At 51.7% G+C, this 25,400-nt stretch overlaps 1 protein-coding gene across 5 annotated transcripts in view; it reads right to left on the reverse strand.

Annotated features, from left to right (window-relative positions):
• Nucleotides 1-631: 631 nt before the first annotated feature.
• The window catches only part of Chchd6 (coiled-coil-helix-coiled-coil-helix domain containing 6), a 264,538-nt gene continuing 239,769 nt past the window's right edge, over nucleotides 632-25,400 (reverse strand). For 2 of the 5 annotated variants that reach the window (XM_023706377.1, XM_023706379.1), the window contains exons 7-8: nucleotides 12,544-12,685; nucleotides 9,889-10,097 (exon numbers count right to left, since the gene is read on the reverse strand). In XM_023706377.1, coding sequence (XP_023562145.1) covers nucleotides 10,092-10,097; nucleotides 12,544-12,685 — 148 coding nt within the window. In that variant the 3' untranslated portion in view covers nucleotides 9,889-10,091. Of the gene's footprint in view, nucleotides 682-9,888; nucleotides 10,098-12,543; nucleotides 12,686-20,399; nucleotides 20,470-25,400 lie in introns of those variants that run through there. The other 3 variants (XM_023706380.1, XM_023706378.1, XM_023706382.1) reach the window with 3 other exon arrangements.

The following is a 25,400-nucleotide window of genomic DNA, read 5'->3' on the forward strand; positions in this document are numbered from 1 at the left end:
CAAAGCACAGAGACTGCAGTTCAATCCCCCAGCACCACATGCCAGCCAGCCCCGCCCCCTGGTGGGCTGAGCTGGCCACACACACACACACACAAATAAAAAAAATTAAAAAAAAATAATTTTTGAAGATCACTCTGTTAGCACTGCCTCAAGGGCTGCCTCCTCCTCCTTTCTCTCCTCTTCCATTCCCCTCCCACTTCTTTGTCTATGTATAATAAGCTAAAGCACACAGTTTTGGTCATACAGAGCAGTGTATGTTCATGCTCTACACAAGCATGTGATGACAGCAAAACAAAGTCTTTCTCCTTCTCCCAAAGTTTGTAGCCATCCCACCCAATCACAACCCAACTCCCATTACTCAAGATGAGCTCTGTCCACTTTGGTCTCTGAACTTCATGTAAGTGGGGTGATTCACTGCTGGGCCAGATGCACCCCAGGTGCCTTTGTGCCTCCCCTTGGTGTGTGGCTTGTTTTTCATCACCAAGAGGGAAAAGAGGAAGGGATGCCTCTCATGATGACATTATGCCACATGAGAGTCCCTTGCTGGCTTTGAAGAGGCAAGCACGTGTTGCAGGAAGGTCACGAGGCAGGGGATAGCTGATGGCCTCGAGGAGCTGACAGCAAGAAGACTTCTCCTCTTCCTTGCTGGGCATGCCAGTTCACGCCTAGAATTCTGGGAGGCTGTGGAAGAGGGGTTACAAGTTTTTTCAAGACAGAAAATAAAACAGTTAACTCCTCTGGGATGAAAGCTAGCACCAGTCGTGAGGGCTGGAAAGGGCCCAGGTTCCAGAGAACAATGCACATGGCCACACCTGTACTGCAGTCCCTGACACCCAGAGGACCCAGCTGTGGCAGAGGTGTTGGTGGAGATGGCTTAGGGCTCCCCTGTTAGCAAGTGACCAGAGCTGGGAATCCTGTGATGACTTCTTGTCCCTATGTGATGTCTGCGACAGGCCCAGGCAGCTTGGGAGGCTCTTTGTTCTTTTTCACTGCTATGTAGTATGTCACTGCAGGAACAAATTTCTACTTTCCATGGCCCTGTGGCCACCAGGAAGAGCTGCAAAACATGTGTCGGGGTCACATGTGTTCATCCTCCTGACAATGCTACATTGTTGTGTGAGTGGAGGTTTGTAAAACATAACTACGTCCTGTCCACAGCCATTTTAATTACACACAACGGGTTGTCTGTCCATCTGCAGCCACGAGGCAGGGGGTGCCAAAGGGTTCCTCATGCTTCCCTTTGTAGGGAAGTCACAGTGGTTGGGCCATTTTTTGTTTTAGTTATTATTATGATCTTTTGTGGCACTGGGGATGGAACCCATGGTCTTGCACATGTAGGCAAGCATTCCGTCACTGAGCTACTTTCATAGCTCTTAAAATGTTGTTTAAGTTGCTCAGGATGGCCTTGAACTTGTGATCCTTCTGCCCCAGCCTCCCAAATAGCTGGGATTATACGCATGTGCCACCGCAGTCCAGCTGTTTTGGATTCTTACATCACTAAAGCTAACTGGCTCTTCTTGCTTGTGTCAGTGGGAGTTGGGGGGGGGTCTGTTGCTTGTACTGACCAGGTCTGACTGGATACCAGACCTGTGTGTGCCCTGCCCCCAACTCTCCAGGATCCTGGCACTCGAGGTCAGTGTGTCCTGGAGAGAAGGCAGGAAAGGGAAAGGGGCACTCTACATCCCTCCCTGTTGCCTGTCCACACTCCACCTCACTGCTGAATGTGTTTTGAGGCTGAATAACCATGTAATTGGTTCATATGTTCCATAGTCAAACTTTTGCAAATATGTTTTTCATAATTAGTTGATGTTTATTTAACAGGAATAACCAGCCCATTAAATTTAATGAGGCAGGTTATCATGTACGAGGTGGAAATGCTTTTCCTTAAGAGCAACCTGGCTTTGGTCTCTGCTCAGGTCTGTGGTGGGAATCTTAGGAGGGGAGGCTGGGATCAACAGCACAGGCCGCCTCCACAGGCAGCCCTGCCCCACTACTTCTCCTCTGGCCTGGGTTCTGCAGGGTTATGTTCTCTCTTTCAGTACTGGAGAGCAAACCTGGAGTGCTCGGATTTAGGTCAGTGACCCTCAAACTCTGCTGCACTCAGAGAAGGGCTTGTGGGTGGTCAGGGCACGGGATGTCCTGGAGGGGGCATCTCCTCCCCAGCTCTCCCTTCACTCTCTGCTTCCTGCTGCCATGCTAGAGGTGCTCTCCTCCACCTAGGCCCTTCCACCATGGTTTCTGCCTCAGAGCCAGATGACCAGAGACCTTAACCACAGCCCAATCCAGCCTTTCCTCCTTGAAGTTGTGGGCACTGGGCAAGAACTTCACCACTGTGTGCCCCTCAGCCCCTGCAGAATTGACTTTTCCCTGCTGACCTCAGAGCTGCTTCAGAGCAAGTCTTTCCCTGTGATGTTTATAGGTGACTGTCCACAGTAGGTTCTCAGAGCCGACACAGAATGAGGGTCATGAATTCTTGGAGATCCTCCTGCCACAGTGGTCCCAGTGGCTGTGGGACCCCTTAGTGCACTCTAGGTCTCCACTCCACTTTTCTCCCCACTTATCCCAGTTAGCTAGATTCATGTCTCCCTGCACCCTGTAGCAGGCAGGAAAAGCACCTTAAGCAACCTAGACTCTGCAAAAGAGGCCCTGGAACACCAGCTCATGCCTGGGTTCCCTGCCCATTCACAGGACCCAAGGAGCCACAACCTCTCCACACCAGCAGAAAGAGGCTTTTGGCCTGCAGCTACTTACAAAAATGACAGGTCCAGGGCTGGTGATATAGCTTAGTGGCACAGTGACTGCTTTAAGTGCAAGGTCCTGAGTTTGATTCCCAATTCAAATTAAAAGAAAGGAAAGAAGGAAGGAAGGAAGGAAGGAAGGAAGGAAGGAAGGAAGGGAGCGAGCGAGCGAGCGAGCGAGCGAGCGAGCGAGCGAGCGAGCGAGCAAGCAAGCAAGCAAGCAAGCAAGCAAGCAAGCAAGCAAGCAAGCAAGGAAAAGATCGACCAATAACAGGTTCATTTAAAAGAAAATATACATGCAAGCAGGCGTGCGGGGGGGGGGAGGTTGGCGCAATCCTCAGGCCTGCCATGCTGGCCCCTCCCCTGGGGGTGCACTGAGATGGCAATTGAGACAGGGCGTAGTGGCACACGCCTGTAATCCCCAGCTCTTGGAGGCTGTAAATAGGTGGATCACTACAAGTCTGATCTAGTGGTGAGACCCTGAACACCCTGTAGACCCTTCCCTAAGATACAAAAACATAAATAAAAATAAAATAATAATAATAATAAAGAAATGAAAACATAGTTATTTTGGGAAAAAAAATCCTAATCCTGTCCCCAAGAAAAAAACATGGTGACATTCTGGTGCATAAACCTCTGGTATTTTTCTTTGGGTGTGTACACACTTTTGTATGTGTGTAAGCAGCTCTTTTGATCCAAAGGGATTCTTGTGGCCATGGCACTGTGGATGGACACATGTATGGCACTGTGCCTTCTTTGCCCCTGGGGCTGGCATCTAGGCCGTCTGACATTCTGCCACTGTTCTGAATAAACACTATCCTGGCAAACAGTTGTTTTGCTCACCAGTTCAGGCTCAGCTTCTGACCTTGGCTTTGGCCTCACTTCCTCAACACAAACCTTCTGACTCCAGCTCCTGGACGCCCCTAGAAGACTGGACCACAACTGACCACCAGTATAATTTTTACTGCCTGCCTCTGAGCCCAAGAAGAAATGAGCTGGAGAGCACTGAAGACAAATGTTAGTGCCTGGGCTCCCTGAGCCGTGAAACAGAGGCCCACACATGCCTGCAGCGTTGCTAGGGAAGCACGCTGGGTCAAGGGTTGACAGCGGCAGCCCAGCAGCAGGCCTAAAGGGGACCACAGTGGAGCTCCCTGCACCCACTGCTCAGTGCTAAGCATGGCCACATCCACTGTCACAGTCCATGGAGGATGGCGCTAAAGGTGCCCCCACTTTCCAAATGAGGAAAGAGGCCTCAAGGTTCAAAAGCCACTTGCAGACCACAGCAGGGCTCAGAACTGTGCTGCTGTCTGTGGTGGAGGTGCCACAGCTCCAAATCTCCTTGTGTTAGTGCTGGGGCTGTGAACAGAGATGAAGAGTTGGGACAGATTCCCAGACTAACAACCTGGACACGGCACCTGTGTACGTGCGACACAAGCTCAGTTCTTTGGTTTTTGTGCTTTTTTTTTTTTTAATGTATTTGGTACAGGGTCTCACTAGGCAGCTCAGACTCCTAGTGATCCTCCCGTCTCAGCCTCCCTAGCGCTGGGATTACAGGCATCTGCCACCACGCCCAGTCTCAGTGGCCTGCTCAGCACGCCCAGGGATGGGGCTGGTGCAGCATGTGGTGCCAGTCCCTGCGCTTGCCTAGGCAGGTCCTTAGTCCACTGAACTATCTTGCCAGCCCTACGAGCTCAGTTCTTAGGTCAGTTCTGAGACTGCTGGCTACCTGTGTGGCTCTCCCAAGCCTCTCAGGACAGCTGTAGACTCCATGTCCTTCTTCCATAGTGCCAGCCTCACTCTGGGAATTTTGCAGCTCTTTTATTAGGGGAGCAGGGGTTCCACTTAGGGTGCCAAAGTCTTCCTGTGAGTTGTCCTTTTATTATGCCCCCCACTATTGCTGAGAATAGTGATCTATTATCTCCTAATATAAACACCCCAGCTCTCTTAGATTCCATGCATCTTGTTTGTACTTCATCTTCAAACCCTCTGTGCCCTTGAGAAGCTGATGCCTCTGATAAGTAATATTCAGAGGAAGTTTGGGGGGGTTTGAGTTTGCATACCTTTCATGAACCACAGAACCATGGCAGATACCTATAATCTCAGTTAGGAGGAGGAAGAAAGACCACAAGTTAAAGACCAATTTGAGCAACTTAATGAGATCTTGTCTCAAAATAAAAGTGAAAAGGGCTGGGGATGTAATTCAGTGGTACAGCACAAGCCCACCAAGTGCCAGGTCCTGGGTTTCATCCTCAGGGCTACCAAAAATCTTTTTTTTCTTTTTTCTTGTGTGTAGGGTCTCACTACACAGCTCACACTCATAAGTGATCCCCCTGATTTCTGCCTCCCTACTGCTGGGGTTACAGGTGTGGACTACCATGCCCAGACTCCATCGCCGGCTCAGCGTGCCCAGGGGCAGGGCTGGCATGACATGCAGTGCCAGGAACTGAACCCTGGCTCCTGCGCTTACCTAAGCAAGAGCTTAGTCTGCTGAGCTATACTGCCTGTTCTCAAAAAGTTTTGATGCATGTCACTAAATATGCCCTCCTGACTCTTGAGTGTCACCAGCTATTCATGCACCTGGGTAGCAGTGGCTATGGGAGGACTGGATAGTGGGAAGATTGGTCTCACCTGCTTTATCCTGCTGTTCAGGGCTCCTGGCCACCTTGGTGGTTCAGCCTCTGACTTGGAGTCCCTGGGCCTCTCCCAGCCAGGAGTGGGGAATAAGCTGCAGTTACTGCACCAAGGGCCACCTTCCCTCCAGGGAGCTCCAGGCCAGGATCTCTGGAACCAGGCAGAATGGTTATCTAGATGTCCCCAAGTCCTGCCCAGGATGCAGCTGGGACCCTGCCCCCAAAAGAAGCCGCAGTGTCAGAGCAAGACCTGCTGTGGTATGCTGGGCAAGATACTCATGCTCTCCGCGCTGGTGTCTTCAACTAAGAGGACAGCAGTTATAATTAGTCTACAGGGTTGTGTGAGACTTTGAACAAGCACCTATTTATAAAGGGTACAGCAACTGGACCATGGTAAAAATCTGATGTCAGGATTGATTACTGTAACGTTCTTTGCACACTATCTATGATCTGCATATGTGGACTGAATACACAGCAATGCGCACACACTGCCATCTACACTCATCATCCATGCACATCAAAGCACAGGGTACACACACAGGTACATGTGCCTGGTCCACACCCCACAGTGCTCATCAGGCCCTTCCTTTCCAGAAGGGGTGGCTGGCCCCCAGTTCCCTCTGTGCACAGCCTCGGGAAGCAGCAAAGGCTGGGAGCAGGTGGCAAAGCCAGCTTGCTCCTCCTCCCTGGAGCCCGCTCCAGCAGCTGTCTCCAGCTCCCAAGGTGATGCCTCTCAAGTCATCCTTCCAGCCCCACCAAGACAGTGATGGGCACTTCCGCTGCTGCTCACCTCCAGTTCTCACATGGTCCATTTGCGCTTCCAGCTCCTTCACCTCCTCTTGCTTGCTCCTGAGCACTGATCCTGTTTTTGATAATCAGGGTGCCCTTTTCCCGGGGAGCCCAGGGATATGGTCAACGTCTACTCCCCTGTGACTGAGTGGGCAGTGCTAGCACTCCCCATTTTGTCGTTCCCTTTTTGCTTCTCTCTCTCTCTCTCTCTCTCTCTCTCTCTCTCTCTCTCTCTCTCTCTCTCTCTCGCAGCACTGAGGATGGAACCGAGGGCCTGTGCACGCTAGCCAGTTGCTCTATCACTGAGCTGCACCCAGCTTCTTTCACTTTTATTTTGAGACAGTCTCACTATGTTGCCCAGGATAGCCTCAAACTTTTGATCCACCTGCCTCAGCCTCTGGAATAGCTGCGATTACAGGGCTGCACCCCATGCCCAGTGAGCATTCCCTTTTAATAGTCCCTTGGCTGGGGTTTGAGCCTGGAGTGTCTGCCTCCAGGTGCACAACTGCCTGACACACTCCTTCCCTGGGCCATGCTGAGGGCACTCCTGCTACACATGGCCACATGGAGGTCCTGAAGGTACATGTACACAATAAAAACAATAAACACAAATGCACACACACATACCACAGGCACACTCATACTGCAGCAGAGATGCAGATGCCTCTGAGGATGCATGTATCGTGCGCACGTGTACACACACACACACACTCTCTCTCTCTCTCTCTCTCTCTCTCTCTCTCTCTCTCTCTCCTCTCTCTCCTCTTTCTCCCTCCCTCCTTCCCTCTCTCTCTGTCTCCATCTGTCTGTCTGTCTGTTTCTCTCTCGGCGAGGAGCAAAGATGGGGAAAGACCTGAATTTTGGCTCCAAGAAGTCAGAGATATGGCTGAGATGTGGGAAGAAAGGGCCCTGGGCATCAGCTCTTCAGAGCATGCTGACTGCCTGTGCACACTCAAGTCCGTACACACAGATGTGAAAACATACACTTGCGCACACACACAGGAGCTTGCACGTGTGTTCATGAACATATACAGATGTGCACACAAGTGCAGGCATGTGCACACAAACAAGACATGTACAGACTCTTACTACTGGGACAGAGGACACACACACACACACACACACACACACACACAGAGTCCTGCATGCAATCACACCTGCATACTTGTACACAGAGATAGTATGTGCCAAACCACACACTAGTGCATGTGCCCAGGCTGATGTGTACCCGCAGACCCCACAGACACATCACACAGTTGGCACTCATTCCTGCGCCTCAATCCAAGTCCTCAGAAAATGCCTTGGAGAGAATCAGGTTCACATAGCTCAGTCTTTTGGTGATGCTAAGGCGTGGGGAGCAACATCCCAGCCACCACTCACCCCACCCCCTTAACTCTGGCCTGGGCTCCACTCCCTGGGTAAGGCCTGTGGAAATTCATGGAAGAGCCAGCCGGCAAGTGCCTGGGGGCCAGGTAGGAGGACACAGAGGCACGGTCACTTTGGCTGGGCCTCCTAGCACAGGTAGCACTCACCAGGTAAGGTGCTTGTGACTGCTGGTCTGTCTAGAGCTCCAGAAAGCTCCTTCTTCCCGGGCCTCTCCAGAGACCAACAGCTGGTGTTTTAGCATTAGCAGTCATGGGTGTCTTCAAAGGGGGTCAGGACCAGCTTGGGAGGTACATCCTGACACTGAGGCTTGGCTCAAGGGAGAGAGGGACAACATCACATCTGCTCCCCACAACAGCTCTACTACAGGTGCCAGAGTTCAGTTCCAAAAGAAGCTAAAAGGAGCTCTGCTAGGCTGGGTAGCTTCAGAAGCCTGTGTGTGAGTAGGTGCTGGGAGTGGGCAAAGCTCTGCAGAGGGGTTGGCTCTGGGTGATGCCAAGAAGAGGAGCTTGGGTACAGAGAGAAGGAGGTCAGGAGCCTGGGAAGGGCCTGTGTGTTAGCCAGGGAGGGGGAGCCAAGAAGACGTGCAGGGAGCCCAGTAAGAGATCTGGACGGAGGAGTGGGCTGGGGGAACAGGGGCAGAACTAAGAGTACTGTTAAAGATGATTCTGAGGGACCTCTGGCCCCTGACCAGGCCAGACCAGAGTGGGGTCACTCACCTAGGCACCAGGTCATCAGGCTGATCCTGAAAACTGCCAGTTTTCCAAGACAGGATATTTGCATTAGCCACTCAAAAGGGATGTCCTGACCAGGCTCAGCAAGCTATGGAAGTCCCTGTTTAAACTATAAGGGTGGGGCTGGGGAACTAGCTCAGTGGCATAAGTACCTTCCCAGTAAGTGCAAGGTCCTGGTTCAATCCCCAGTACAGGAAAGAAAAAAAAAATCTGAACATGAAGTATAAGGGAAGTAACTTCAAACAGCTGGTCTGCTTGCTGATCCTGGTGCTGCTCTCAGCACTTTTCTGTCTATAAGGACAACCTTCTGTGCCTGGGCCACCGAATACTCATCATTTTATAGGACGGAGTGTTGCTGATTCTAGAATCAGAAACAATAATAGCCCATTACTATCTTCAAATCAAGCATGTTGTAATTTTTTTTTTTTTTTAATTTTGAATTGTGCAGCCCTATGGGGAAAAGGGGCAGGGGTGGGCCTGGGCAGTGTGGGCCCAGACTGTGACAACAGAGACAAGAGGTCGAGGGGGAAGGGCTCTGCTGAGTCAGTCCCTCCAGAGCTGCTTCTGTCCTCTGCATGCGCTCCCTCCCAGCCGTGGGCCTGAGCTTGGAGAAAGGCCGTTGCTACTGACCCTCCAGCTCTTTATATCTGGGTCCCAGGTGAGACCCGAGAATGCTGCCGCTGCCACTGTTCTCAGGGCACCCTATGTGCTTCGAGCTCTGGAGCCACTGACTTCAGGCCAGTGGTGACAGTGCCACAGACTGCCCATTGGGAACTGGGGATGGCAGGCTGTGGGTGAGGGTGAGGGGAGTGTTTCCTGGTCCTTCTCTGCTATACTGGGTCCTGAATTGTTGAGCACCAGCTGAGCAACAGAGGAGCTATGCTGGCCCAGTTATATGCTGCATATCTGAGGGAAGCTGGGGGAGGGGAAGCTGCTGTGACCCATCAATGTCCACAGGCCTGTGAGAGGGGGCCTAGCAGAGGAGAAGCTCAGGGCCAGGTGTGAGGTCAGGCCGGTACTAACAGACATCTGGAGGTGGCTCTCTCTGTGCAGCGAGCCAGTGCAGGCTCAGGCAGCGTCAGCCCACAGAGGGCATGGTGGGCATGCAGGCTCCCACTGAGCTCCACCTGCCACTGACGCTTCTCCACTCCAAGGCTGGGACAATCCTAGGCATCCAGAGGCTCTGAGGGAGCTTCTAAAGGGCTGGCTGTGTGTAATAGGATGACTCTGATGTCACTTACAAGGTCAGTAAGCTAGGCAAGTGGTGGCCCCTGCGCATAGCCAGCCTTCCTTTCCACCTCCCCACACCCTCCCAAACTGGCATCTCAGGGGGCCTGTCAGCCATCACAGGGCAGACCAGACCTCCCCTAGGAGGCTGGCCTGTCTCCTGCCCGCCCCCAGAAAAATGAGCTTTCCTCCTCCTTCTCATACCTGTTGCGACGCGCGGCCCTGTGCTGCTGCCGGTTAATCATAGAGTTCGTGTGTCTCACCAGCCAGGCTGGGGACTCCCTGAAGGGAGCAGCCCATTGCACAGCTCTGCGGCACCAGTGTCCAGCAGTGGGCTGGACACAGAGCAGGTGCAAGGACTGTTGGCCAGCGAGAGAATGACTGCAAACAAATGATCTGCTTTATTTGTTTTCGGACAGCAGTACATTCTATTTCCTAAACGCATGGGGGCCGAGCTTAGAGGAGATGAGGTGTCCTCAGGAAAGGGCAGGGCACAGAGACGTGGCCTGGGTCTGTGTCTGTGGTCCCATGGCTGGTCCTTTGGTCACAGCTGCAAGCTGGCGCCCAGGACACAGTGTGGTGGCTGCTCCTCAGCCCTGCAAAGGGAAGGTCAGAGTTCAGTCCCAGCCCCTGCTGCCTGCAGGCCTCAGTATTGAGCCTGGCTCCCAGCATCTCCGTGTCCTGCTCTCGCCTCCCTGCCCAGCAGCATACAGGCCCGCCAGGGACACATTCCCACAGTGATCCCAGCAGGCAGGACACCCTGGGCTCCTGTGCCAGCTGAGCTCCATGCCGCCTGCCTCTCCCTGGGACACAGCATGGTCTCGCTGCTCTTCTGCTCTGCTCACTGAGAGTGCTCTGCTGATCCCACCTTAGCAGCTCAGCCCAGCTCACACACCAACGCTCGGCCCTGGGCCTGAGGCCACCCGGAGGTGTTCGAGCTGTTGCTGGAGCCAGCACCGTAGCCACCCAGCTGCTCTACCACAGAGGTCTCTGCCCCCATCAGGTGGCTGCTTCTAGAAGAAGTTCCCTCTTGGGACCCTCCTTCCTCCTGCCCCCAGGAGCCTCACATAGTGGGGACTGGCAGAAGATAGTGAGGCTTTATCCAGCCTCACTGTGACTCTAGCACAGGTTGCCACCTGCATGCTGCAGACAGCATGGGCACCCAGGCTGGCCTCTGTGGTCATCAGCTGCTCATCTCCAGTGGCAGTGAGATGAAGGCCAGGAAGGCAGGGCTGGGCCTTGCAGCACCCCAGAGTCTGTCGGGCATCTGGAGCCCAGGAGCACTGGGGCTTCCTGCATTCTGCCTGCCTGCCTCACTCTCACTGGTACAGTGAAGATACATGGGCAAGACATGCTTAAGGACACCCTATGGGGATGGGAGGAAGGGCAGAGGCCAGGGTGGGGAGTAGAGGAGAGAGGGGACTGCCTGTGATGGGACGCATTAAGATGTGAGTCCTTCCCTTGATGAAATCCAGGGAATAATGACCAGCAGCTGGGGCAGGGGGAGGGTTTGCGGCCAGACTGGCCCTCACTGACAGGTATGAGACTAAGTTCTTGGCTCCCTATGGGTGCCCAGCTCCTCTGTCCATAGGTTGGTAGGGGTAAGCACAGGATCTTTTTTTTAAAAAAAAAAAAATCTTTTTTAAAAAAATATTTATTTATTTGTGTGTGTGTGTGTGTGTGTGTGTGTGTGTGTGTGGCCAGCTCAGCCCACCAGGGGGCGGGGGCTGGCTGGCATGTGGTGCTGGGGGATTGAACAGTGGTCCCTGTGCTTTGCTTAGCTTAGCTTGTTCTAAGTAGATGCTTTAGACCACTGAGCCATCTCACCAGCCCCAAGCACAGGCTCTTTTGTGGCTGCCCTGAAATAGTGAACACAGTTCTCCCTCTGCTCTGCTTCCATTCTGGGCTTCACATTGTAAGGGTTGACGAGGCTCTGTGCCCACTTATCCCACAGGGCAGCTACTGTACTAATAGGGACAGGGGAACTGATGTGGGCTGTGCCCAGCAGGCATGAACAGAGCAGAGTCCCAGCATGGGACACTTACAGGGCCAGGCCTACAGGACTTGACAGTCAGTGGGAGAGCCCTCAGATACAGCCAGAGAATACATAGCCTCTGACATCAGCCATTTTTATTTTTAGTAGTGCTGGAGATGGACCCCAGGGTCTCAAGTACTCCATGAAAGCACTCCACCACCAGGGCACAGTGCCTGCCAAAAAGACCTCAGCCATTCCTCATGGGCACCTAAAGCAGTTTGTCTCCTACTTTGGTGAAAGAAGCTTTTCCGTCAGGTACAGTAACACATGCCTATAATCCCAGGCACTAGGCAAACTGAGGCAGGAGGATCACAATTTCAAGGCCAGCCTGGACAATTTAATGAGACCTTGTTACAACAGAAAAGGAGTAGGCTGGGGATGTAACTCAGTGGTAGGACCCTGGCCTAGCATGTGTGAGGCCCTGGGTTCAATCCCCAGGACCACCCCCACATTCCCCCAAAGCAACAGCTTTCCTGGAGGAAGACATTCATACTTTTTGCAACACTTTATCCAACACAACAGCCTTCAGATAAAGCTCTTATGGAGGAGTGAGGCTCCCTAGGTGTGCTGGGTATAGAAGGGCCAGGTGCACGCTGGAGTAGCCTGTGGCATCACAAGATGGGCTGGGGCTAGGGGAAGAGGATGGAACCATCCAGAAGAGAAGGCAGCAGCCACAGATAGTGGGAGAAGAGGGACAGGAGCTACTGCAGGCCAGTGAGCACGGGCAGGCTTGGGCATCCCTCAGGTGTGAGGATGGCCTGTCCCAGCATCCCCTCAGCCTGGTACCCACCTTGCTCCTCTCCCTTCCATAGGGCTGTCTCTGCCCTCACTCGATCCCTTCTCACTCACCAACCCTAAAGCCCAAAGGCAGGGGACTGGTAACTTGGATACCCTTGGCTAGTGCTGGCCCCTGGAAGGTGAGGCCTGTCCTCTGGCCAAGTCTGAGGCATTCACAGGAGTGAACAGGTGGAGGCTCTAAAGTGGGAGATGATTGAGGAACACCTTACCTTGTGGGTGCCGCTCGCACATACGCAGCGCTGATAGGCCTTCACCAGGTCCGAGCACAGTAGCACCTCGTGCGCATGGTCACGGTAGCAGCGAAGGATCTGGGCCTGTAGCCCTGAGCACACGGGCTCCACCCTGCGGGGTCTGCAAATGATAAGAACAGGCAGGCTGGCTCAGATGCCAGCATGGGCCCGGCCACTCCCCAGTGGGCAGGGAGGAAAGAGGACCAGGTTCTCTTGTCACCCCCATGCCAGATGCCAGCGGAGCCCCAGAGGTCTACCGGTGCCATGGAAGCCATCTGAACCTGTGTAGAACAGCACAGGGTGCAGCTCTGGGGGCACTGAGGCTCACACCAGGCAGGTATGAGGCACAGGGCTGTGGGCCCATGCCATGCTGCAGCCTGAGCACCTACAGAGGCCAGAGGGGGCCTGGCAGGCAGGGACCCTGCCAGCTACACCCAGGCCAGCCACCTCCTCGGGCTATAACCACATGATGTATAAGCTGCATGCATTTTCTCACAGAAGACTGTTTTCCTTATTTAAACTGAATAGATGTGAAACAAGATCATTGGAAACCTACAGAAACATGCAAAAAGAAAGAAAACATTTTCTGTCTTATATTTCTCAGAGATAATCATGGAAATATTTTGAGATACTTGACTAATTTTCTCTCTTTCCTTTATCAAAGTAGTCTCAGAACCAACAACAAATAAATATGCTTACTTTAAAAAAATTGCAAAACAAAAATCAATGACAGGAACCACAAAATGTGGTGCTGTCTCAGATCAGCTCCCCTCCTTCCAGATTCTTCTTCCACTTCTGTCTCCCTTCCCGCCGTTCTCCCTTGCATGTGCCACACACTCCCATGCTCTGTGCACACACTGACTCCCATGCACACAGCGCTCACAGGCTCACCCACCACTCAGCACCACAGCTCCACAGCACATGCTGCTCGTTAGCACCACTCCTGGCACACCAGGGCTCTGTGGCACAGGAAGTGAGGTCCTGCTGCTAGGAGGCAGGAGGATGTTTATTTCCATCATCTGGGTTACCCTGTTTCCCTGATCTACTTTCTGAGTAGGCCCTGGGTCCACATTCACAGAGGCTCACAACAGCCCAGGTGGGCTTGTGATACCCTGCTGCAGTCATTTAGAGTTTGACATCCTGGTGGAGGGTACTGAGGGAGGAGCAGAGATGCAGAGAGCCGTCTGTCAGGTTTCTTAGCAATCAAAGGATGGGTATCGAGCATGTTCTGTTGCAGACATGTGGAGGGAAGACATGTCAGTCCGCCAGGCTCCCACCCACACCTCCATGTTAACACGTGGCCGTGGAGGATGTCAATGCTGGCACAAAGCAGCACTATCATTATTTCACAATGAAGAACATATAACAGAATATTCAGCAGTTTTACGAACAAGACCCTGAACTGCACTGCAAGAGTACTTTAGCCTGGCAGTGGGGTATGTCTGCCAAGGCCAAGTCCTCAGGGCCCTTTCATCCCACACACTCTGGCTCTGAGGCTACTGTCCTACTCTATACCACAGAGCCTCTTTCAGAGGAGGGCTCGTGGGGGTTTTGTCTCTGAATCACCTCTGCCCTCACATGCAGGACAGATGGCCTTTGGACATAACCCTAGCTCTTGGTCCCTGGAGGCTCCCTTCACCGGTGTCCATCTGCCATTGCAGAGGTGTCTGCAGCAAGGCCACAGATGGGGTGCACGGGGTCACCCCGTATCCCTCTCTACATGTTGGTAGAATGGCTTACTTTCTGTATTTAAGAGTCTTCTGCCATGGTTGTATTCAAGCCTGGTCCTTTGAATCAACATGTGTCCTTAGGGCCAGAGCTTGTAACATCTGGCCTTGACAAGAACTTTCTGGGTTGCATGCTTTGGTCCTACTATACTCAGGCTATCCTTTGAGTCCCTGGAAATCGTAGGCTCCCATGCTAGGAAGGTGGAGGACTGCTCCTTTATCCTGCAGGGCTGATGCTGCAGGTCAGTGCAGCTGTGGTCACCAGTGTCCTATGCAGTTTCCTGTCACCTGCACAATCTTCTCTCCTCTTCCAGCTTCCTTATATGCTGTTTCTCTTGAGCATGTCTTTAAGTTCTAAATACTTTCCTGTTCTGCTGGGACACACTGCTCCTAAGAGCCCAGGTTTAACTTTCTGCAATGTAGCTCTGCAAGAAGTGGGATGCAGTGTTAGCATTGAATGCCCTGGAAGCATGGCCAGCAGGCACTCGGCAGACACTGGGGTGTGTGTGTGTGCGTGTGCGTGCGTGTGCGTGCGTGTGTGTGTGTGTGTGTGTGTGTGTGTGTGTGTGTAACTCTGAGGTTAGCCAAATCACAGCTTTCCTGAACTGTCACTGGTGTGAGGCCTCTGACCTGTGTGTTGAAGATGCCCCAGGCAAGCCAGCTGGAGGCATGGCAGCCCGGCCTGAGCCAGAGCTCTAACCCTAAGCCCTTCCCTCTCAGAGAGACACTGTACACTTATTCTGCAGTGATGTGATGAGCATGGGGAAGCAAATCCCCATCCCTGTCCCCTCCTTCTGTGGCTTCAGTTGCCCAGATGAGAGGCCTGTGCTTTTTGAGGGCAAACTGCCCAGAATACCAGTATAGTGGGCTCCTCCGTCAAGAGAAACCGGGCCACAGTGAAATCGATCCCCTGCACACCAGTATCACCTCTGGGCCCACAGAAGCCTCTCTCCTCTGGGATTTATCAGAAACAGTGTGAAGAGACAGAATGGTAGGCAAATGTCAACTGGAAGAAATTTCACCCACTTGTCCGTAAAGAAGCTCTGAATGAGATAAGATGGAAAGCAGTAGTCCTAAAACGAGCACTTTCTCTGAAGCAAGGCGGAGCTGGGCCAGGGTCAATCCACGAAAGGTTCAGGCTATCTGGCCAGCCCACCCAGCAGTTGGCCCCTGCACCCTTCTACCAGGCATACAAACCAGCTCTGATTTGCAATAACACACGGCCTGGAAACAACTGCTCTTCAAGCGCATAAAAAGGTTATTCATGGGGTGCCTAGACCTTCCGGGAACAGAATCATGCCCAGCTCCTACCCAAGACCTTTCACAGCATTGAAGATGCGCTTTGTGTGTATCTATGTGGCTCTGAAGGGGATCACATCACCTGATCAGTGTGCAGAGTGTCTGGTCTCTTAGGCTTCAGGGCAATGCAGCAAAGTCCTGTTTTTCCCAGCCCTATTTCCCACATTCACGCAGTGGGAATAGTGACCCCACCTGCCAGACCCTGTGCATGTACGGCAGTGAGTGTTGTGAAGTGCTGTTGTCACTAATGCTAGCTGCCAGTGGGACGCTGAGGCAAAGTTGGGGCTCAGGGTGGAGCGGAGTGTGCTTGCAGGAAGGTGGGTTAATGGCTGTGCTGGGTGGAGAAGCAATGAGACACAGATGCCTCAGGGAGATGCACTGCACATGCTGGGCTTGCACTGGGGGACCTGACCTCAAAGTGTACCTCGCCCTCTAAACTCAGTGCTGAGACCACTCAAGACTCACTCCAGACCTGGTCCAGGGAGCCGAAGCTCGGGCTACACAAACCAGACAAGGCTGGCAACACCCAACTCACAGGCTTGCTGAAGGGGTCAATGCTGGAACTGTGAGCCGCAGGAGAAGACAGAAACCAGGTCCCCAGCAGCAGCAGCCCACAGCGCAGAAGGAAATACACCCTCATACCCTGGGGAAGTGCCGCATCTGGCCTTCTTGTTGTACAAGCCTGTCCTCTTCACTCTGGCGGACACTCGCGTGGACAGGTATGTGGCATAGCCAGAATTGCTGCTGGAAGAAAGCACCCCTCTGAAGCCTGGGACAATTCTCTGCACACCACAAAGACCCCAGTGGTAGAGTCTCCTCAAAATTCATGTCCTTCCTGCATTCTCTCAATGTAGGCACAAGGTTACTAAAGCTGTGACTGGTGTCACTGAGGTCACAGTGGGGTAGTGTGGCCCAAAGAAATTCAGTTCAGGATGGAGGTAGAAACTGAGTAATGTTCTAACCAGCCAAGGATCACAGGGACTAGCAGCAGCACAGAAGTGTGGCAAGGGCCCTAGACTGAAGTCTTTATGAAGCCCTGGGAGTGGGGAGGCAGGCCCTGGGCCTACTCAGGCCTGAGTCTGGACTCAGGAAAAGCAGAAAACATGTTTCTGTTACTTGAAAGCATGCAAGGTATGACACTTGGTGACAGCTACCCAAGAAATCTACCCTGTCAGGCATGTGCAGTAGAGGTACGGCCTCAGGGCAGTGTGAGCAGCAGTGAGTGGGCAACAGATATACCCTGGTCCACTCTGTGATACAGAGTGACACCCTCTTGAATCATGGTGCAACAGTGCCTGCGTGATAGCCACTGTGCATCTGAGAGCCCCTCCTATGCACTAGGCACTTTGCCAACCAGTGCAGAGTTCTGATCCTGCCCCCATGAGGTCTTGTCTACACTGAGTGTAGACAATGGCTGTGCCTTGGCTTACCTGGTAACCAAGGGAAGGGGCCCTTCCTTGCTCCCCAGGAAGGTTTCTGTGTGGAGACAATAGGGGTGAGGACCAGGCTTTGGCAGGGGACATGACAAAGGGTACATTTCCACCTTGGTACGCAGCAGGTATACCAAGGACTTACACCTTCCCCTAAGAGTCCAACCATGTTCTGGATGTGCAGATGGCCCTGGCTCTGGCCCTTTCTGGGCTTCTGGAATATTCTGGCCCATTTGGAAGTGTGCAGGGCAGGCCTGAGGCCCTGGCCATTCTGGACCTAGGCAGAATCTATGATGCATTTAAAACCCATAGGGCATTCAGAAGCCATCCTGGCAGGCTAGTCACATGCTTGGTCCTAGGAATACCCACACCTACTGTGTGAGCTGTCAGTGGGGGCTAAACAAGGTTAGGTGGCTTGCCCAAAGCCATACAGAGGTAAGACAGAAGCAGGGTAAATGCTTGGTGTGTCAGGCTTCATGCTGTGTCCTTTTAGCTCTACTCTACCTTTAGAGAAGTCCACAGCATCTGACAAGAAGCTATAACCATGGATATGAAAAGGACAGAGCCCAAACCATGTGGAGGGCAGGACTTCACAGTAAGGGAGGCCAAAGACTGCCAGTCTGTCCTTGTGGGGCGGGAGGTCCTGGGCAAGAGTTTGGGCAGGATAGGAGTGTGAAGGACAGGAACAGCCTGGAAAGCCAGTGCCACCGGTCATGCAAGGGACAACAGAGAGCAGAGTCAGGAGGAGAACCACTGGCCTGGATCAGAGCTGGGTGGTGTCTTCCTTCTTCCCCACCACAGCTGCCCCCACCACCAGAGCAGGGAGAGGATGAGGGAGCAAACTTAGGCATCTCTCTCTACCTCTTGCTGACTCTCCTATGGAGTGCACCCCGGCCTACTCACGCGTGGCCCTAAACCCTCTGTGTGCACTCTCCATTTTATTTAATAAATGGAATCTCATCAACTTATCCTTCTTCTATTATCGCTGCTGACATCAATCTGATAATATTGGCCTGGTGTGGAATTGGGCTATTATATATCCTCCTGATATTTAATTTCAGAGCAACATCAGCAGGGGGGTGCATCTACAGAGCAGGCTTTTTATTATAGGCAGCAGTGAGGAGATTCCAAGTGCATTAGACATTCATCTTCGTCAGGTCCAATCTAGCTGCTCCAAAGAGGGTTTTGCTCTAACCTGAGGCCAGGGCTGAGGGCTGATGAGACCAGCTGGTAACTAAGGACTTGGTTAACTGGCTGTTATCGACGAAATGCCATTCAGCCCAGATAAGTGGAACCTGGAGATCCTGCCATCGATCAACATGCCACTTGGGATTGCTATTGGCTGTCCCCTCCCTCAGGCAAGAGAGAGGCTACCAGAGAGCCCACCAGAGAGCCCAGGCCAGGTGAGGGCACCAAGAGAGTACTCTGCTGCAAGGGGATGGGAACATAAAGGGACAGCTGCTGCTTCATGGATGCTGGGCACAGATAATGCTGCCTGTGACAGGAGTCTCGAAGACATCCTCCTCCTCTCATGAATGTGTGTACACACACACACACACACACACACACACACACACACACACACACAGAGGGAAAGGACATTCCTATATTTGTTCCTTTGTTAGAAAAAAATAAAAGGACTTGCACCTTCCTCTAAGAGTCCCACCACGTGCTAGATGGGCAGAAGGACCTGGCCCTGGGCTTTAGGGATAAGGAAGAAGCAGGCTCACAGTGGCCTTTGGTTTTAAGAGAACTACGCTGACAAGAGACCACCTTGGTGTCCCTGATGAACCCAAGACCAGGCTGGCTTTGCCCTGTCAACTTCACAAAGATGCTTCACTGTGAGCCAAGATTCCTCCAAGAGCCACTGAGCTCTACGCAGTGCTGTCACCTTGGCTCCCATCATCATCCCTTCTTTGGTAAGAAACTCCATGGTACAGACTGTGGAACTGCCCTGTGACCATAGAAGGTGAACACCAGTCTCTCCTTCACTCAAGCAGCAGATATTTCCCTAGTGCTCAAAGAAAGCGGAACCTCCTGAAGGCAGAGTCCCAGCCCTGCCCATAGGGGCCCCTACCTGAGACTGAGCACTGCCATAGCCATCTACAGTGGCCTAGGACCACAACACACAGAGGGGGCCTAACTCCTCAGTGGCACCCAGGCCTCTCTGGGCTGCAGCCTGGGAAGGTCAGTGGCCTCCTGCCTGAGGATTCTGAGCAGCCGCCTCCTAGAGCTACCAAAGTACATCAGATCCTGTGACCCCTGATTGTTCCCTGGTCCACCACTGCCCTTCACCAAGACAGAACACAAAGCAGCAGGTACTGTCTTCACTCAGAGCCATCGGGCAGAAACCTGGGGCCTGTATATGAGACAGGGCTCCAGGGCTACTGCCCAGGAGCAGGCGTAACTTATATGGATCACAGTCTACCTGGCTGTGTGCTGTGTGCTGGCATGTTCAGGAGGAATATGGGCCCCAGGAATATTACGATGGACTCTAGCATGAAGCTAGCTCTCCATCCTGGGAAGTCCTCCTGGCGGCACAGCAATACAGTGCAGGGCTGCACCAGTGTCCTACTACACAGGCCAGGAATGGACAGATCCCTGAGTTGATGGGGGTGCAGGTGAAGAGCCCAAGGTGGTGGCAGACATCCCTAGAACTCTATGGGCTGGGTGGCCCAGCTCAGTTTAAGGAAAGAGACTTGAGTAGAGTCACCTATGAGAAAACGGACAGCAGTCTCAAGGCTGCTCTGACTTCCAGAACCAGGAGAGCTTCTGGGACTTTGCCAGCCAGAGGTGAATGTGAAATTTTGCCAGTGGGGATGAGAGCCCCAGCATGCTGAGACACCTGCAGCAGCTCCTAGAGCTCCTGGAAGCTCCTGTCTGGCTTGGAGTGTGTGGCTGGTTGGTGCGAATTCAGCTGCTTCCCTGCTTGTTCTCAAGATCAGCTTTGATGATAGAGACAGGCCGAGTGACCAGCTCCTCTGAGTGCCTGATTGTATCTCCCTGAATGCCGCAGTGAGTCCCTGAATCCTATATGAAGTGCTTTGTGCCCAGAAGCTACAGAGGGGCTTGTCTCCAAACTCACAGCAAAGGGTGTGGGCCCCTTCCTATCCAGGCCAACACTGTCCCTCTCCTCTGGTCCTATCCCTGAGGCCAGCAGCCTGCTGGCAACTCTTAGGCATCTGTCTGCTTTTCTCCAGTCCCCTGTGTCTTCAGCCCAGTCCTCCCCATCATCTGATATCATCCTTTGTTCAGCCATCACCCACATACACCTGGCCTAGGCAGGGTCACTTCCCGGGAGCTGAGCTTGGTGGAGCAGAGCCCACACACATGAACAGGAATGATGGGTTGTCACTGGCATACAGGAGGGAGGACATACTGTGTGTGGTAGGGCATGATCTGGGGGATGCCCAGGGAGGTGACCAAAACAGAAGGAGGGTCCAGGAAGCCTGTAAAATACAAGTGGCATTGTATTTACTTGGCTCTTAACTCTCGGGAGCCTCTTTTCACTTCTCTATCCCCTGTCCTACATCAGACCTTCATTCTTCACCAAAATGCACCCTGTATACCTGATGCTCCCCTTACTCCCTCTGGCCCATCTACTCTGCCACCAGCAGGACTGCAAAGTAGCTAGATTATAAGCCAGTCCCTGGTGCCTGTTAGGTGGAATCAAGCACAAATCCCTCAATCCATGCCTGCCCTTTTTACATAGCTCCTGCCAGCCCTGGTCACACATCCCTACTCTGAGGGCGCTGCCGTGTCTTCTGAACCCAGCTCTGCGCCTTGATCAGCTATTCCACAGGCAGCCTGAAAACTGCTGTCTCAGAGCTCAAGTCAACTGCTCTGTTGCACAGATCATGGCGCTGAGGTTATCAGATGTACAAACGCACTATGGGCTGTGTGTCATTCGAGGCCTGCTGTCTGTCAAGCAGGGCCCACAGGCCTACCACAAGCTACTCTTCTCTTCTGTCTTTCTCCCTCCAGAGTCATTTATTCCCTGCCCCTGTGCTAAGTCAGTTGGTGGGGAGAGAAGTACTGAGGGCCATCCTCTCAGCATGTCCTTTGTGCCCTGGCCTGCACCCAGGCTCCTCCTTTTGCTGGTGTATCCTCTGCAACCCCCTTCAGGGGTACACAAGCCTACACAGACTTTCCCCAGAGAATCTGCCCAAGTGCCCCTTTTAACTGTGGTCCCACCTTCTGTCCCCTCCCACTGGAGGGAAGTGCTCTGCCCTGTGGCCACCTTGTTGTGCTTACCTCTGAAGGACCTTTCAGGGGCTGTCTCCCCACAAGACAGCAGGCCTGGAGGCAAGAGCCACAGTTTATTATCTTGATTTCTACAGATTCTTGCAGAATCCTAAGCAGGAAGTAGTTAGTCCATAAATACATTGAGGTAGGCAGGGCATCAATAATTAAGTCACTGAAGCTCTGCTTTGCTATAGCTCCTGGGGGCAGAGACTGGGTATACTGCACTAGATGCCTGTGAGGTCTGACATGGGGCTACAACCCTGCAGGCAGACCCTAGCCATGCACTCAGCTCTTGGTCAGCCAGGCATGTGTTCTGGGCCAGCTGTGCTGTGCTTCCCCTCCTCTGGCCCCTGCTCCTGAGTTCAGCTGGGCTAATATTGTAGCCTCCAACTCAGCCTCGCCCAGCTGTCCTATGGTTCATTCTCACTCCCCAACCCTGTGGGTGGGGCCTGTGCAGTAGTCAGGTGCTCACCACCAGTGGCTCACAAATGAGGTACACACAGCCTCCCTGCCTGTCTAGGACCCTGCCCAGGCCACACCCACAGACATCAGCAGTACCAGTGTGGCTGGCCAAGCCAAGGCCCAGGTGAGTGCCCCCTCAGTACAAGGAGTTCGCAGTGGCATGTCCTTCAGTAGGAGGCTGTCAAACCACAAGACAAGAGGTGGGGATCCAAGAGGGCTCTGAGGCAGTCAGACTCCTCACTGGCCATTTACAGCTAGGGCTGGGTATCAGTCTTGGCCATACCTGCTCCTCCCTACAGGTGCCCTCAGAGTCTGGCTAGCCCATTTCTCAACTCTGACCTCCTGAGCCTCTCTGTATCATGAAACTCAAGCCCATCTAAGCTTTCCCACATGCTCCTGGGCCCCTCACTGTCACTAGTGCTCTTCACACCCAGATGAAGGGCCCGCCACTTCAGGAGCACCATCCTGCCACCTCCTGCCTCACCCACTTGCCCTGCCTTGCAGGTCACTCCTACTCTCCTAGCACCCCTGGGGGCTGTTGAGACTGCTCCCAAAGCTCTGCTTAATCTTTGTCCAGATCCGATCCAACACCATGGGCCTGCCAGACCCCTGGGTCAGTGGAAACCCTATCACCTATTTCCTCTGACCATCCTCCTCACTGTTTTCAATCAAGTCCAACTTCAATCCTTAGTTTCATGGATTACGCCTTTGGTGTCACATCTAAAAAGTCAAAGTCACTGGATGTTCCCTGTCATCTTCTGGAAGTTCTATGGTTTCGTGCTTTACATAGGTCTGTGATCCATTCTGAGTTAATTTTTGTGGAATACCATTTTTACATTGCAGAAATGCTTTACCAGCTGTATTCTCACACACAAACAATGTATGCACAAATCAGGATACAGAGTAGGGTGGAAGCTGGCCCTCTGTAAGCTGTTCCCTCCCAGGTCTGCCGTGAGCATACTCAGAACCGGTGTCAACCAAGAGCCTGCTTCACTATGTAGAATACACAGGGGTGCCACCCCACATCCTAGTCCTATTGATGACACCAGAGGAGTCAAAGGTCATCCTCTGGGACCTCACTCTTCCCTGAACCCAGGGCAGGGACAGTTGGCCATGTGATCTTGGTGAAAGCACCCAGCAAACCTACCTCATCCTACTGCTACATCTTGGCTTTAAACTGGAAGGGATTTCTCTCAGGACCAGCATAGTCACCATCAGCTTCTGGAGTCTGCAAGACCCCTGACACAAACACACAAGGCATGGAGGCTGAGCCCTGGGTCTACTCCCCACAGCCATGCAGGACAAAGTAAGGTTTCTGTCTCTGATTCTCAACTCTCTCCATAAGAAGTTGCCAAAGGACCTTGGGTTATTTTCAGAAAATGATGATTTTAGTCTTTCCCCTCCCAGCAGAAGCTGGAACAGAACAGGTGGGATATAAGGCGGCCTGCAGGAGAGCTGAGGGGCACACCAGTGAAAAGCAGCCAGAGTGGTTGGGGAGACAGATTACACTGGGATCAAAACTCAGAAACTGAACAAAGGCATATATATGTTGAAGACAGGAAATGTCAGGTCATTCGCTCTGAGTGTGGTTTCTATGTAGAGACAAGGGAAGGCTACAAAGAATTCCTGTACGCTGGAATTGGAAGTAGCAATATAAACTTGTGAGGCTTTTAATAGCTTTCCACTAATAATTTTAAATATTTAAGATAAATATGGAAGGCCTTATAGTTATACACACATCTAAAGATGTGTTCTGATTATACATATTTCCTAGCTCTATGCACTGAGCATACCCAGAAGAAATGACACCTCCATAGCAACAAGCACCTCAGCACCCAGACCTTGGTTTCTAATACTGCTCTCCAATAAGACAGGGACAGAGAGAGAATGAGAGCATCTTGAAGTTTCTGGGGCCAGAAAATAAAGAAGAGAGAATAAAGAGACATGTTGAAAATATGGAAAGGTCAACTTGAAGAGCATTCAAATCTAGGACATTTTGAATATCAAAATAAATGGGAAAATCAAGGAACACATAGAAACCCTTGCATCCCCTTTAACATAACCAAATAAATGAATACATAGCTAAACAAAGAAGGCAAAACTCTTCATTTGATAAACTATCAATTCACAGATGTTGCCATTTGACAACCAGCACGAGGCCATGACAGCAGAGGAAGCGGAGACACGCTGAGGTGGCAAGTTGATCAGCATGGCAGCAGCAGGATGGGTGGCCCAGGGGGTTCCTGATGGGATGCAATACTAAGAGCACAGCCCTAATTTCTCAGTCTTCTGCCCTGAGGAAACACTGGGCAGATCCAACTGAGGGCTCTGCCTACTGGATCAAAGCTGTTCTGGTCTTACAACTTGCAAGGCTATTGGGGAAAGGGAAGATTAGGAAACAGTTCCATTTGAAGAGGCTGATGACACATGACAACTAAATACAGACCCAATTCCTAGGCCAGAACTTGAGCTACAAAGTAGGATGCGGTGCTGTTGGGGCAGCAGGTGAAATGCGGCCAAAGGCGACACTGAGTGAACAAAGGCTTCCTAATTGGATGAGCTGCATGGCAGTCATGGAGGATATGCTTTGGGAAGCAATGGCAAACTGGAGGGCTTGGGGGTGCCACATCACAAGGTCAGAGAAAGGTAGTACTTTCCTCTAGACAGAGCAAAGATAGTACTTTCCTCTGATGGGGCAAACCCTGTACCATGGACAGGCTGAGGGTCTCAGTGATCAGATCAGGGATCCTCTGTGTTGTCTTAGGAGCCTTTCTGTGAGCTGGAAGTCATGTCAAAACAAGCAACCAAACAATATGCATGGCAACTTGATAGGTCTGAATATATTTAAAAGAATGCACTTATCCTCAAAGAGTCTACCACATTTTTTCTTTTCCTGGCTAAGAGTAGAGTTGGGAAAGTTTGACAAAGTAATTCTAAATTCATCTCAAAAACAAGTTGAAAAAAAATTAACAAGGTAGAAGAGCTCGTTCTGCCAGATAGTTAATATTTTAAATAACTGTAGCTTCATAATATGCTTTAAAAATATTAAAACATGCAGTGCTTGTCCTGGAAGACAGTCTAGAAATAGACTCAAAGTGTCTGAGCAGGAATTTAGCACATGATCAGGTAGGATATTGTATCAGTGCTAGCGCAACAAAGGACTTTCTCCTGCACTTCATATCCTACACACAGGTAAACCTCAGGGGGCTACTTCGAGCAACACTTTCAGGGAAGAAGATAAGATCATAACAGTACTAGTCCTAAACACCTGGGTCCATAGGATTGTAGTATGGAAAGAGGAAGGACTTTGCAACATAGCATAAATCACCAACAGAAAAAAGCAAAAACACATTTGATCTCAACTCCCCATTATTTTCCCAAGCACAAAAATTAAAATATTGACTAGAACAATAGTTAGAGGAAAAATGAAAAGATTAATAACATCATTACATATAAAACTTTAAAAATGAATGATAGGAGAAAAGCAGAGGCCCTAAGAAAGCAATTCACAAAAAGAAGAAACAACAGCCAAAACTCAAGAAAAGGCTTTAATTTCACTTAATACCTGAACAAATACGAAGTTTTTAATCCTCATTTTTAAACTGGTAAAGATTTTTTAAAGTTATTAATGGGCATGGTGGCACATACTTGTAACTGCAGCATTCTTGGGGGT

Source organism: Octodon degus, unplaced genomic scaffold (genome assembly GCF_000260255.1).
Source record: "Octodon degus isolate 3935 unplaced genomic scaffold, OctDeg1.0 scaffold00254, whole genome shotgun sequence".
NCBI classification, from domain to species: Eukaryota; Metazoa; Chordata; class Mammalia; order Rodentia; family Octodontidae; genus Octodon; species Octodon degus.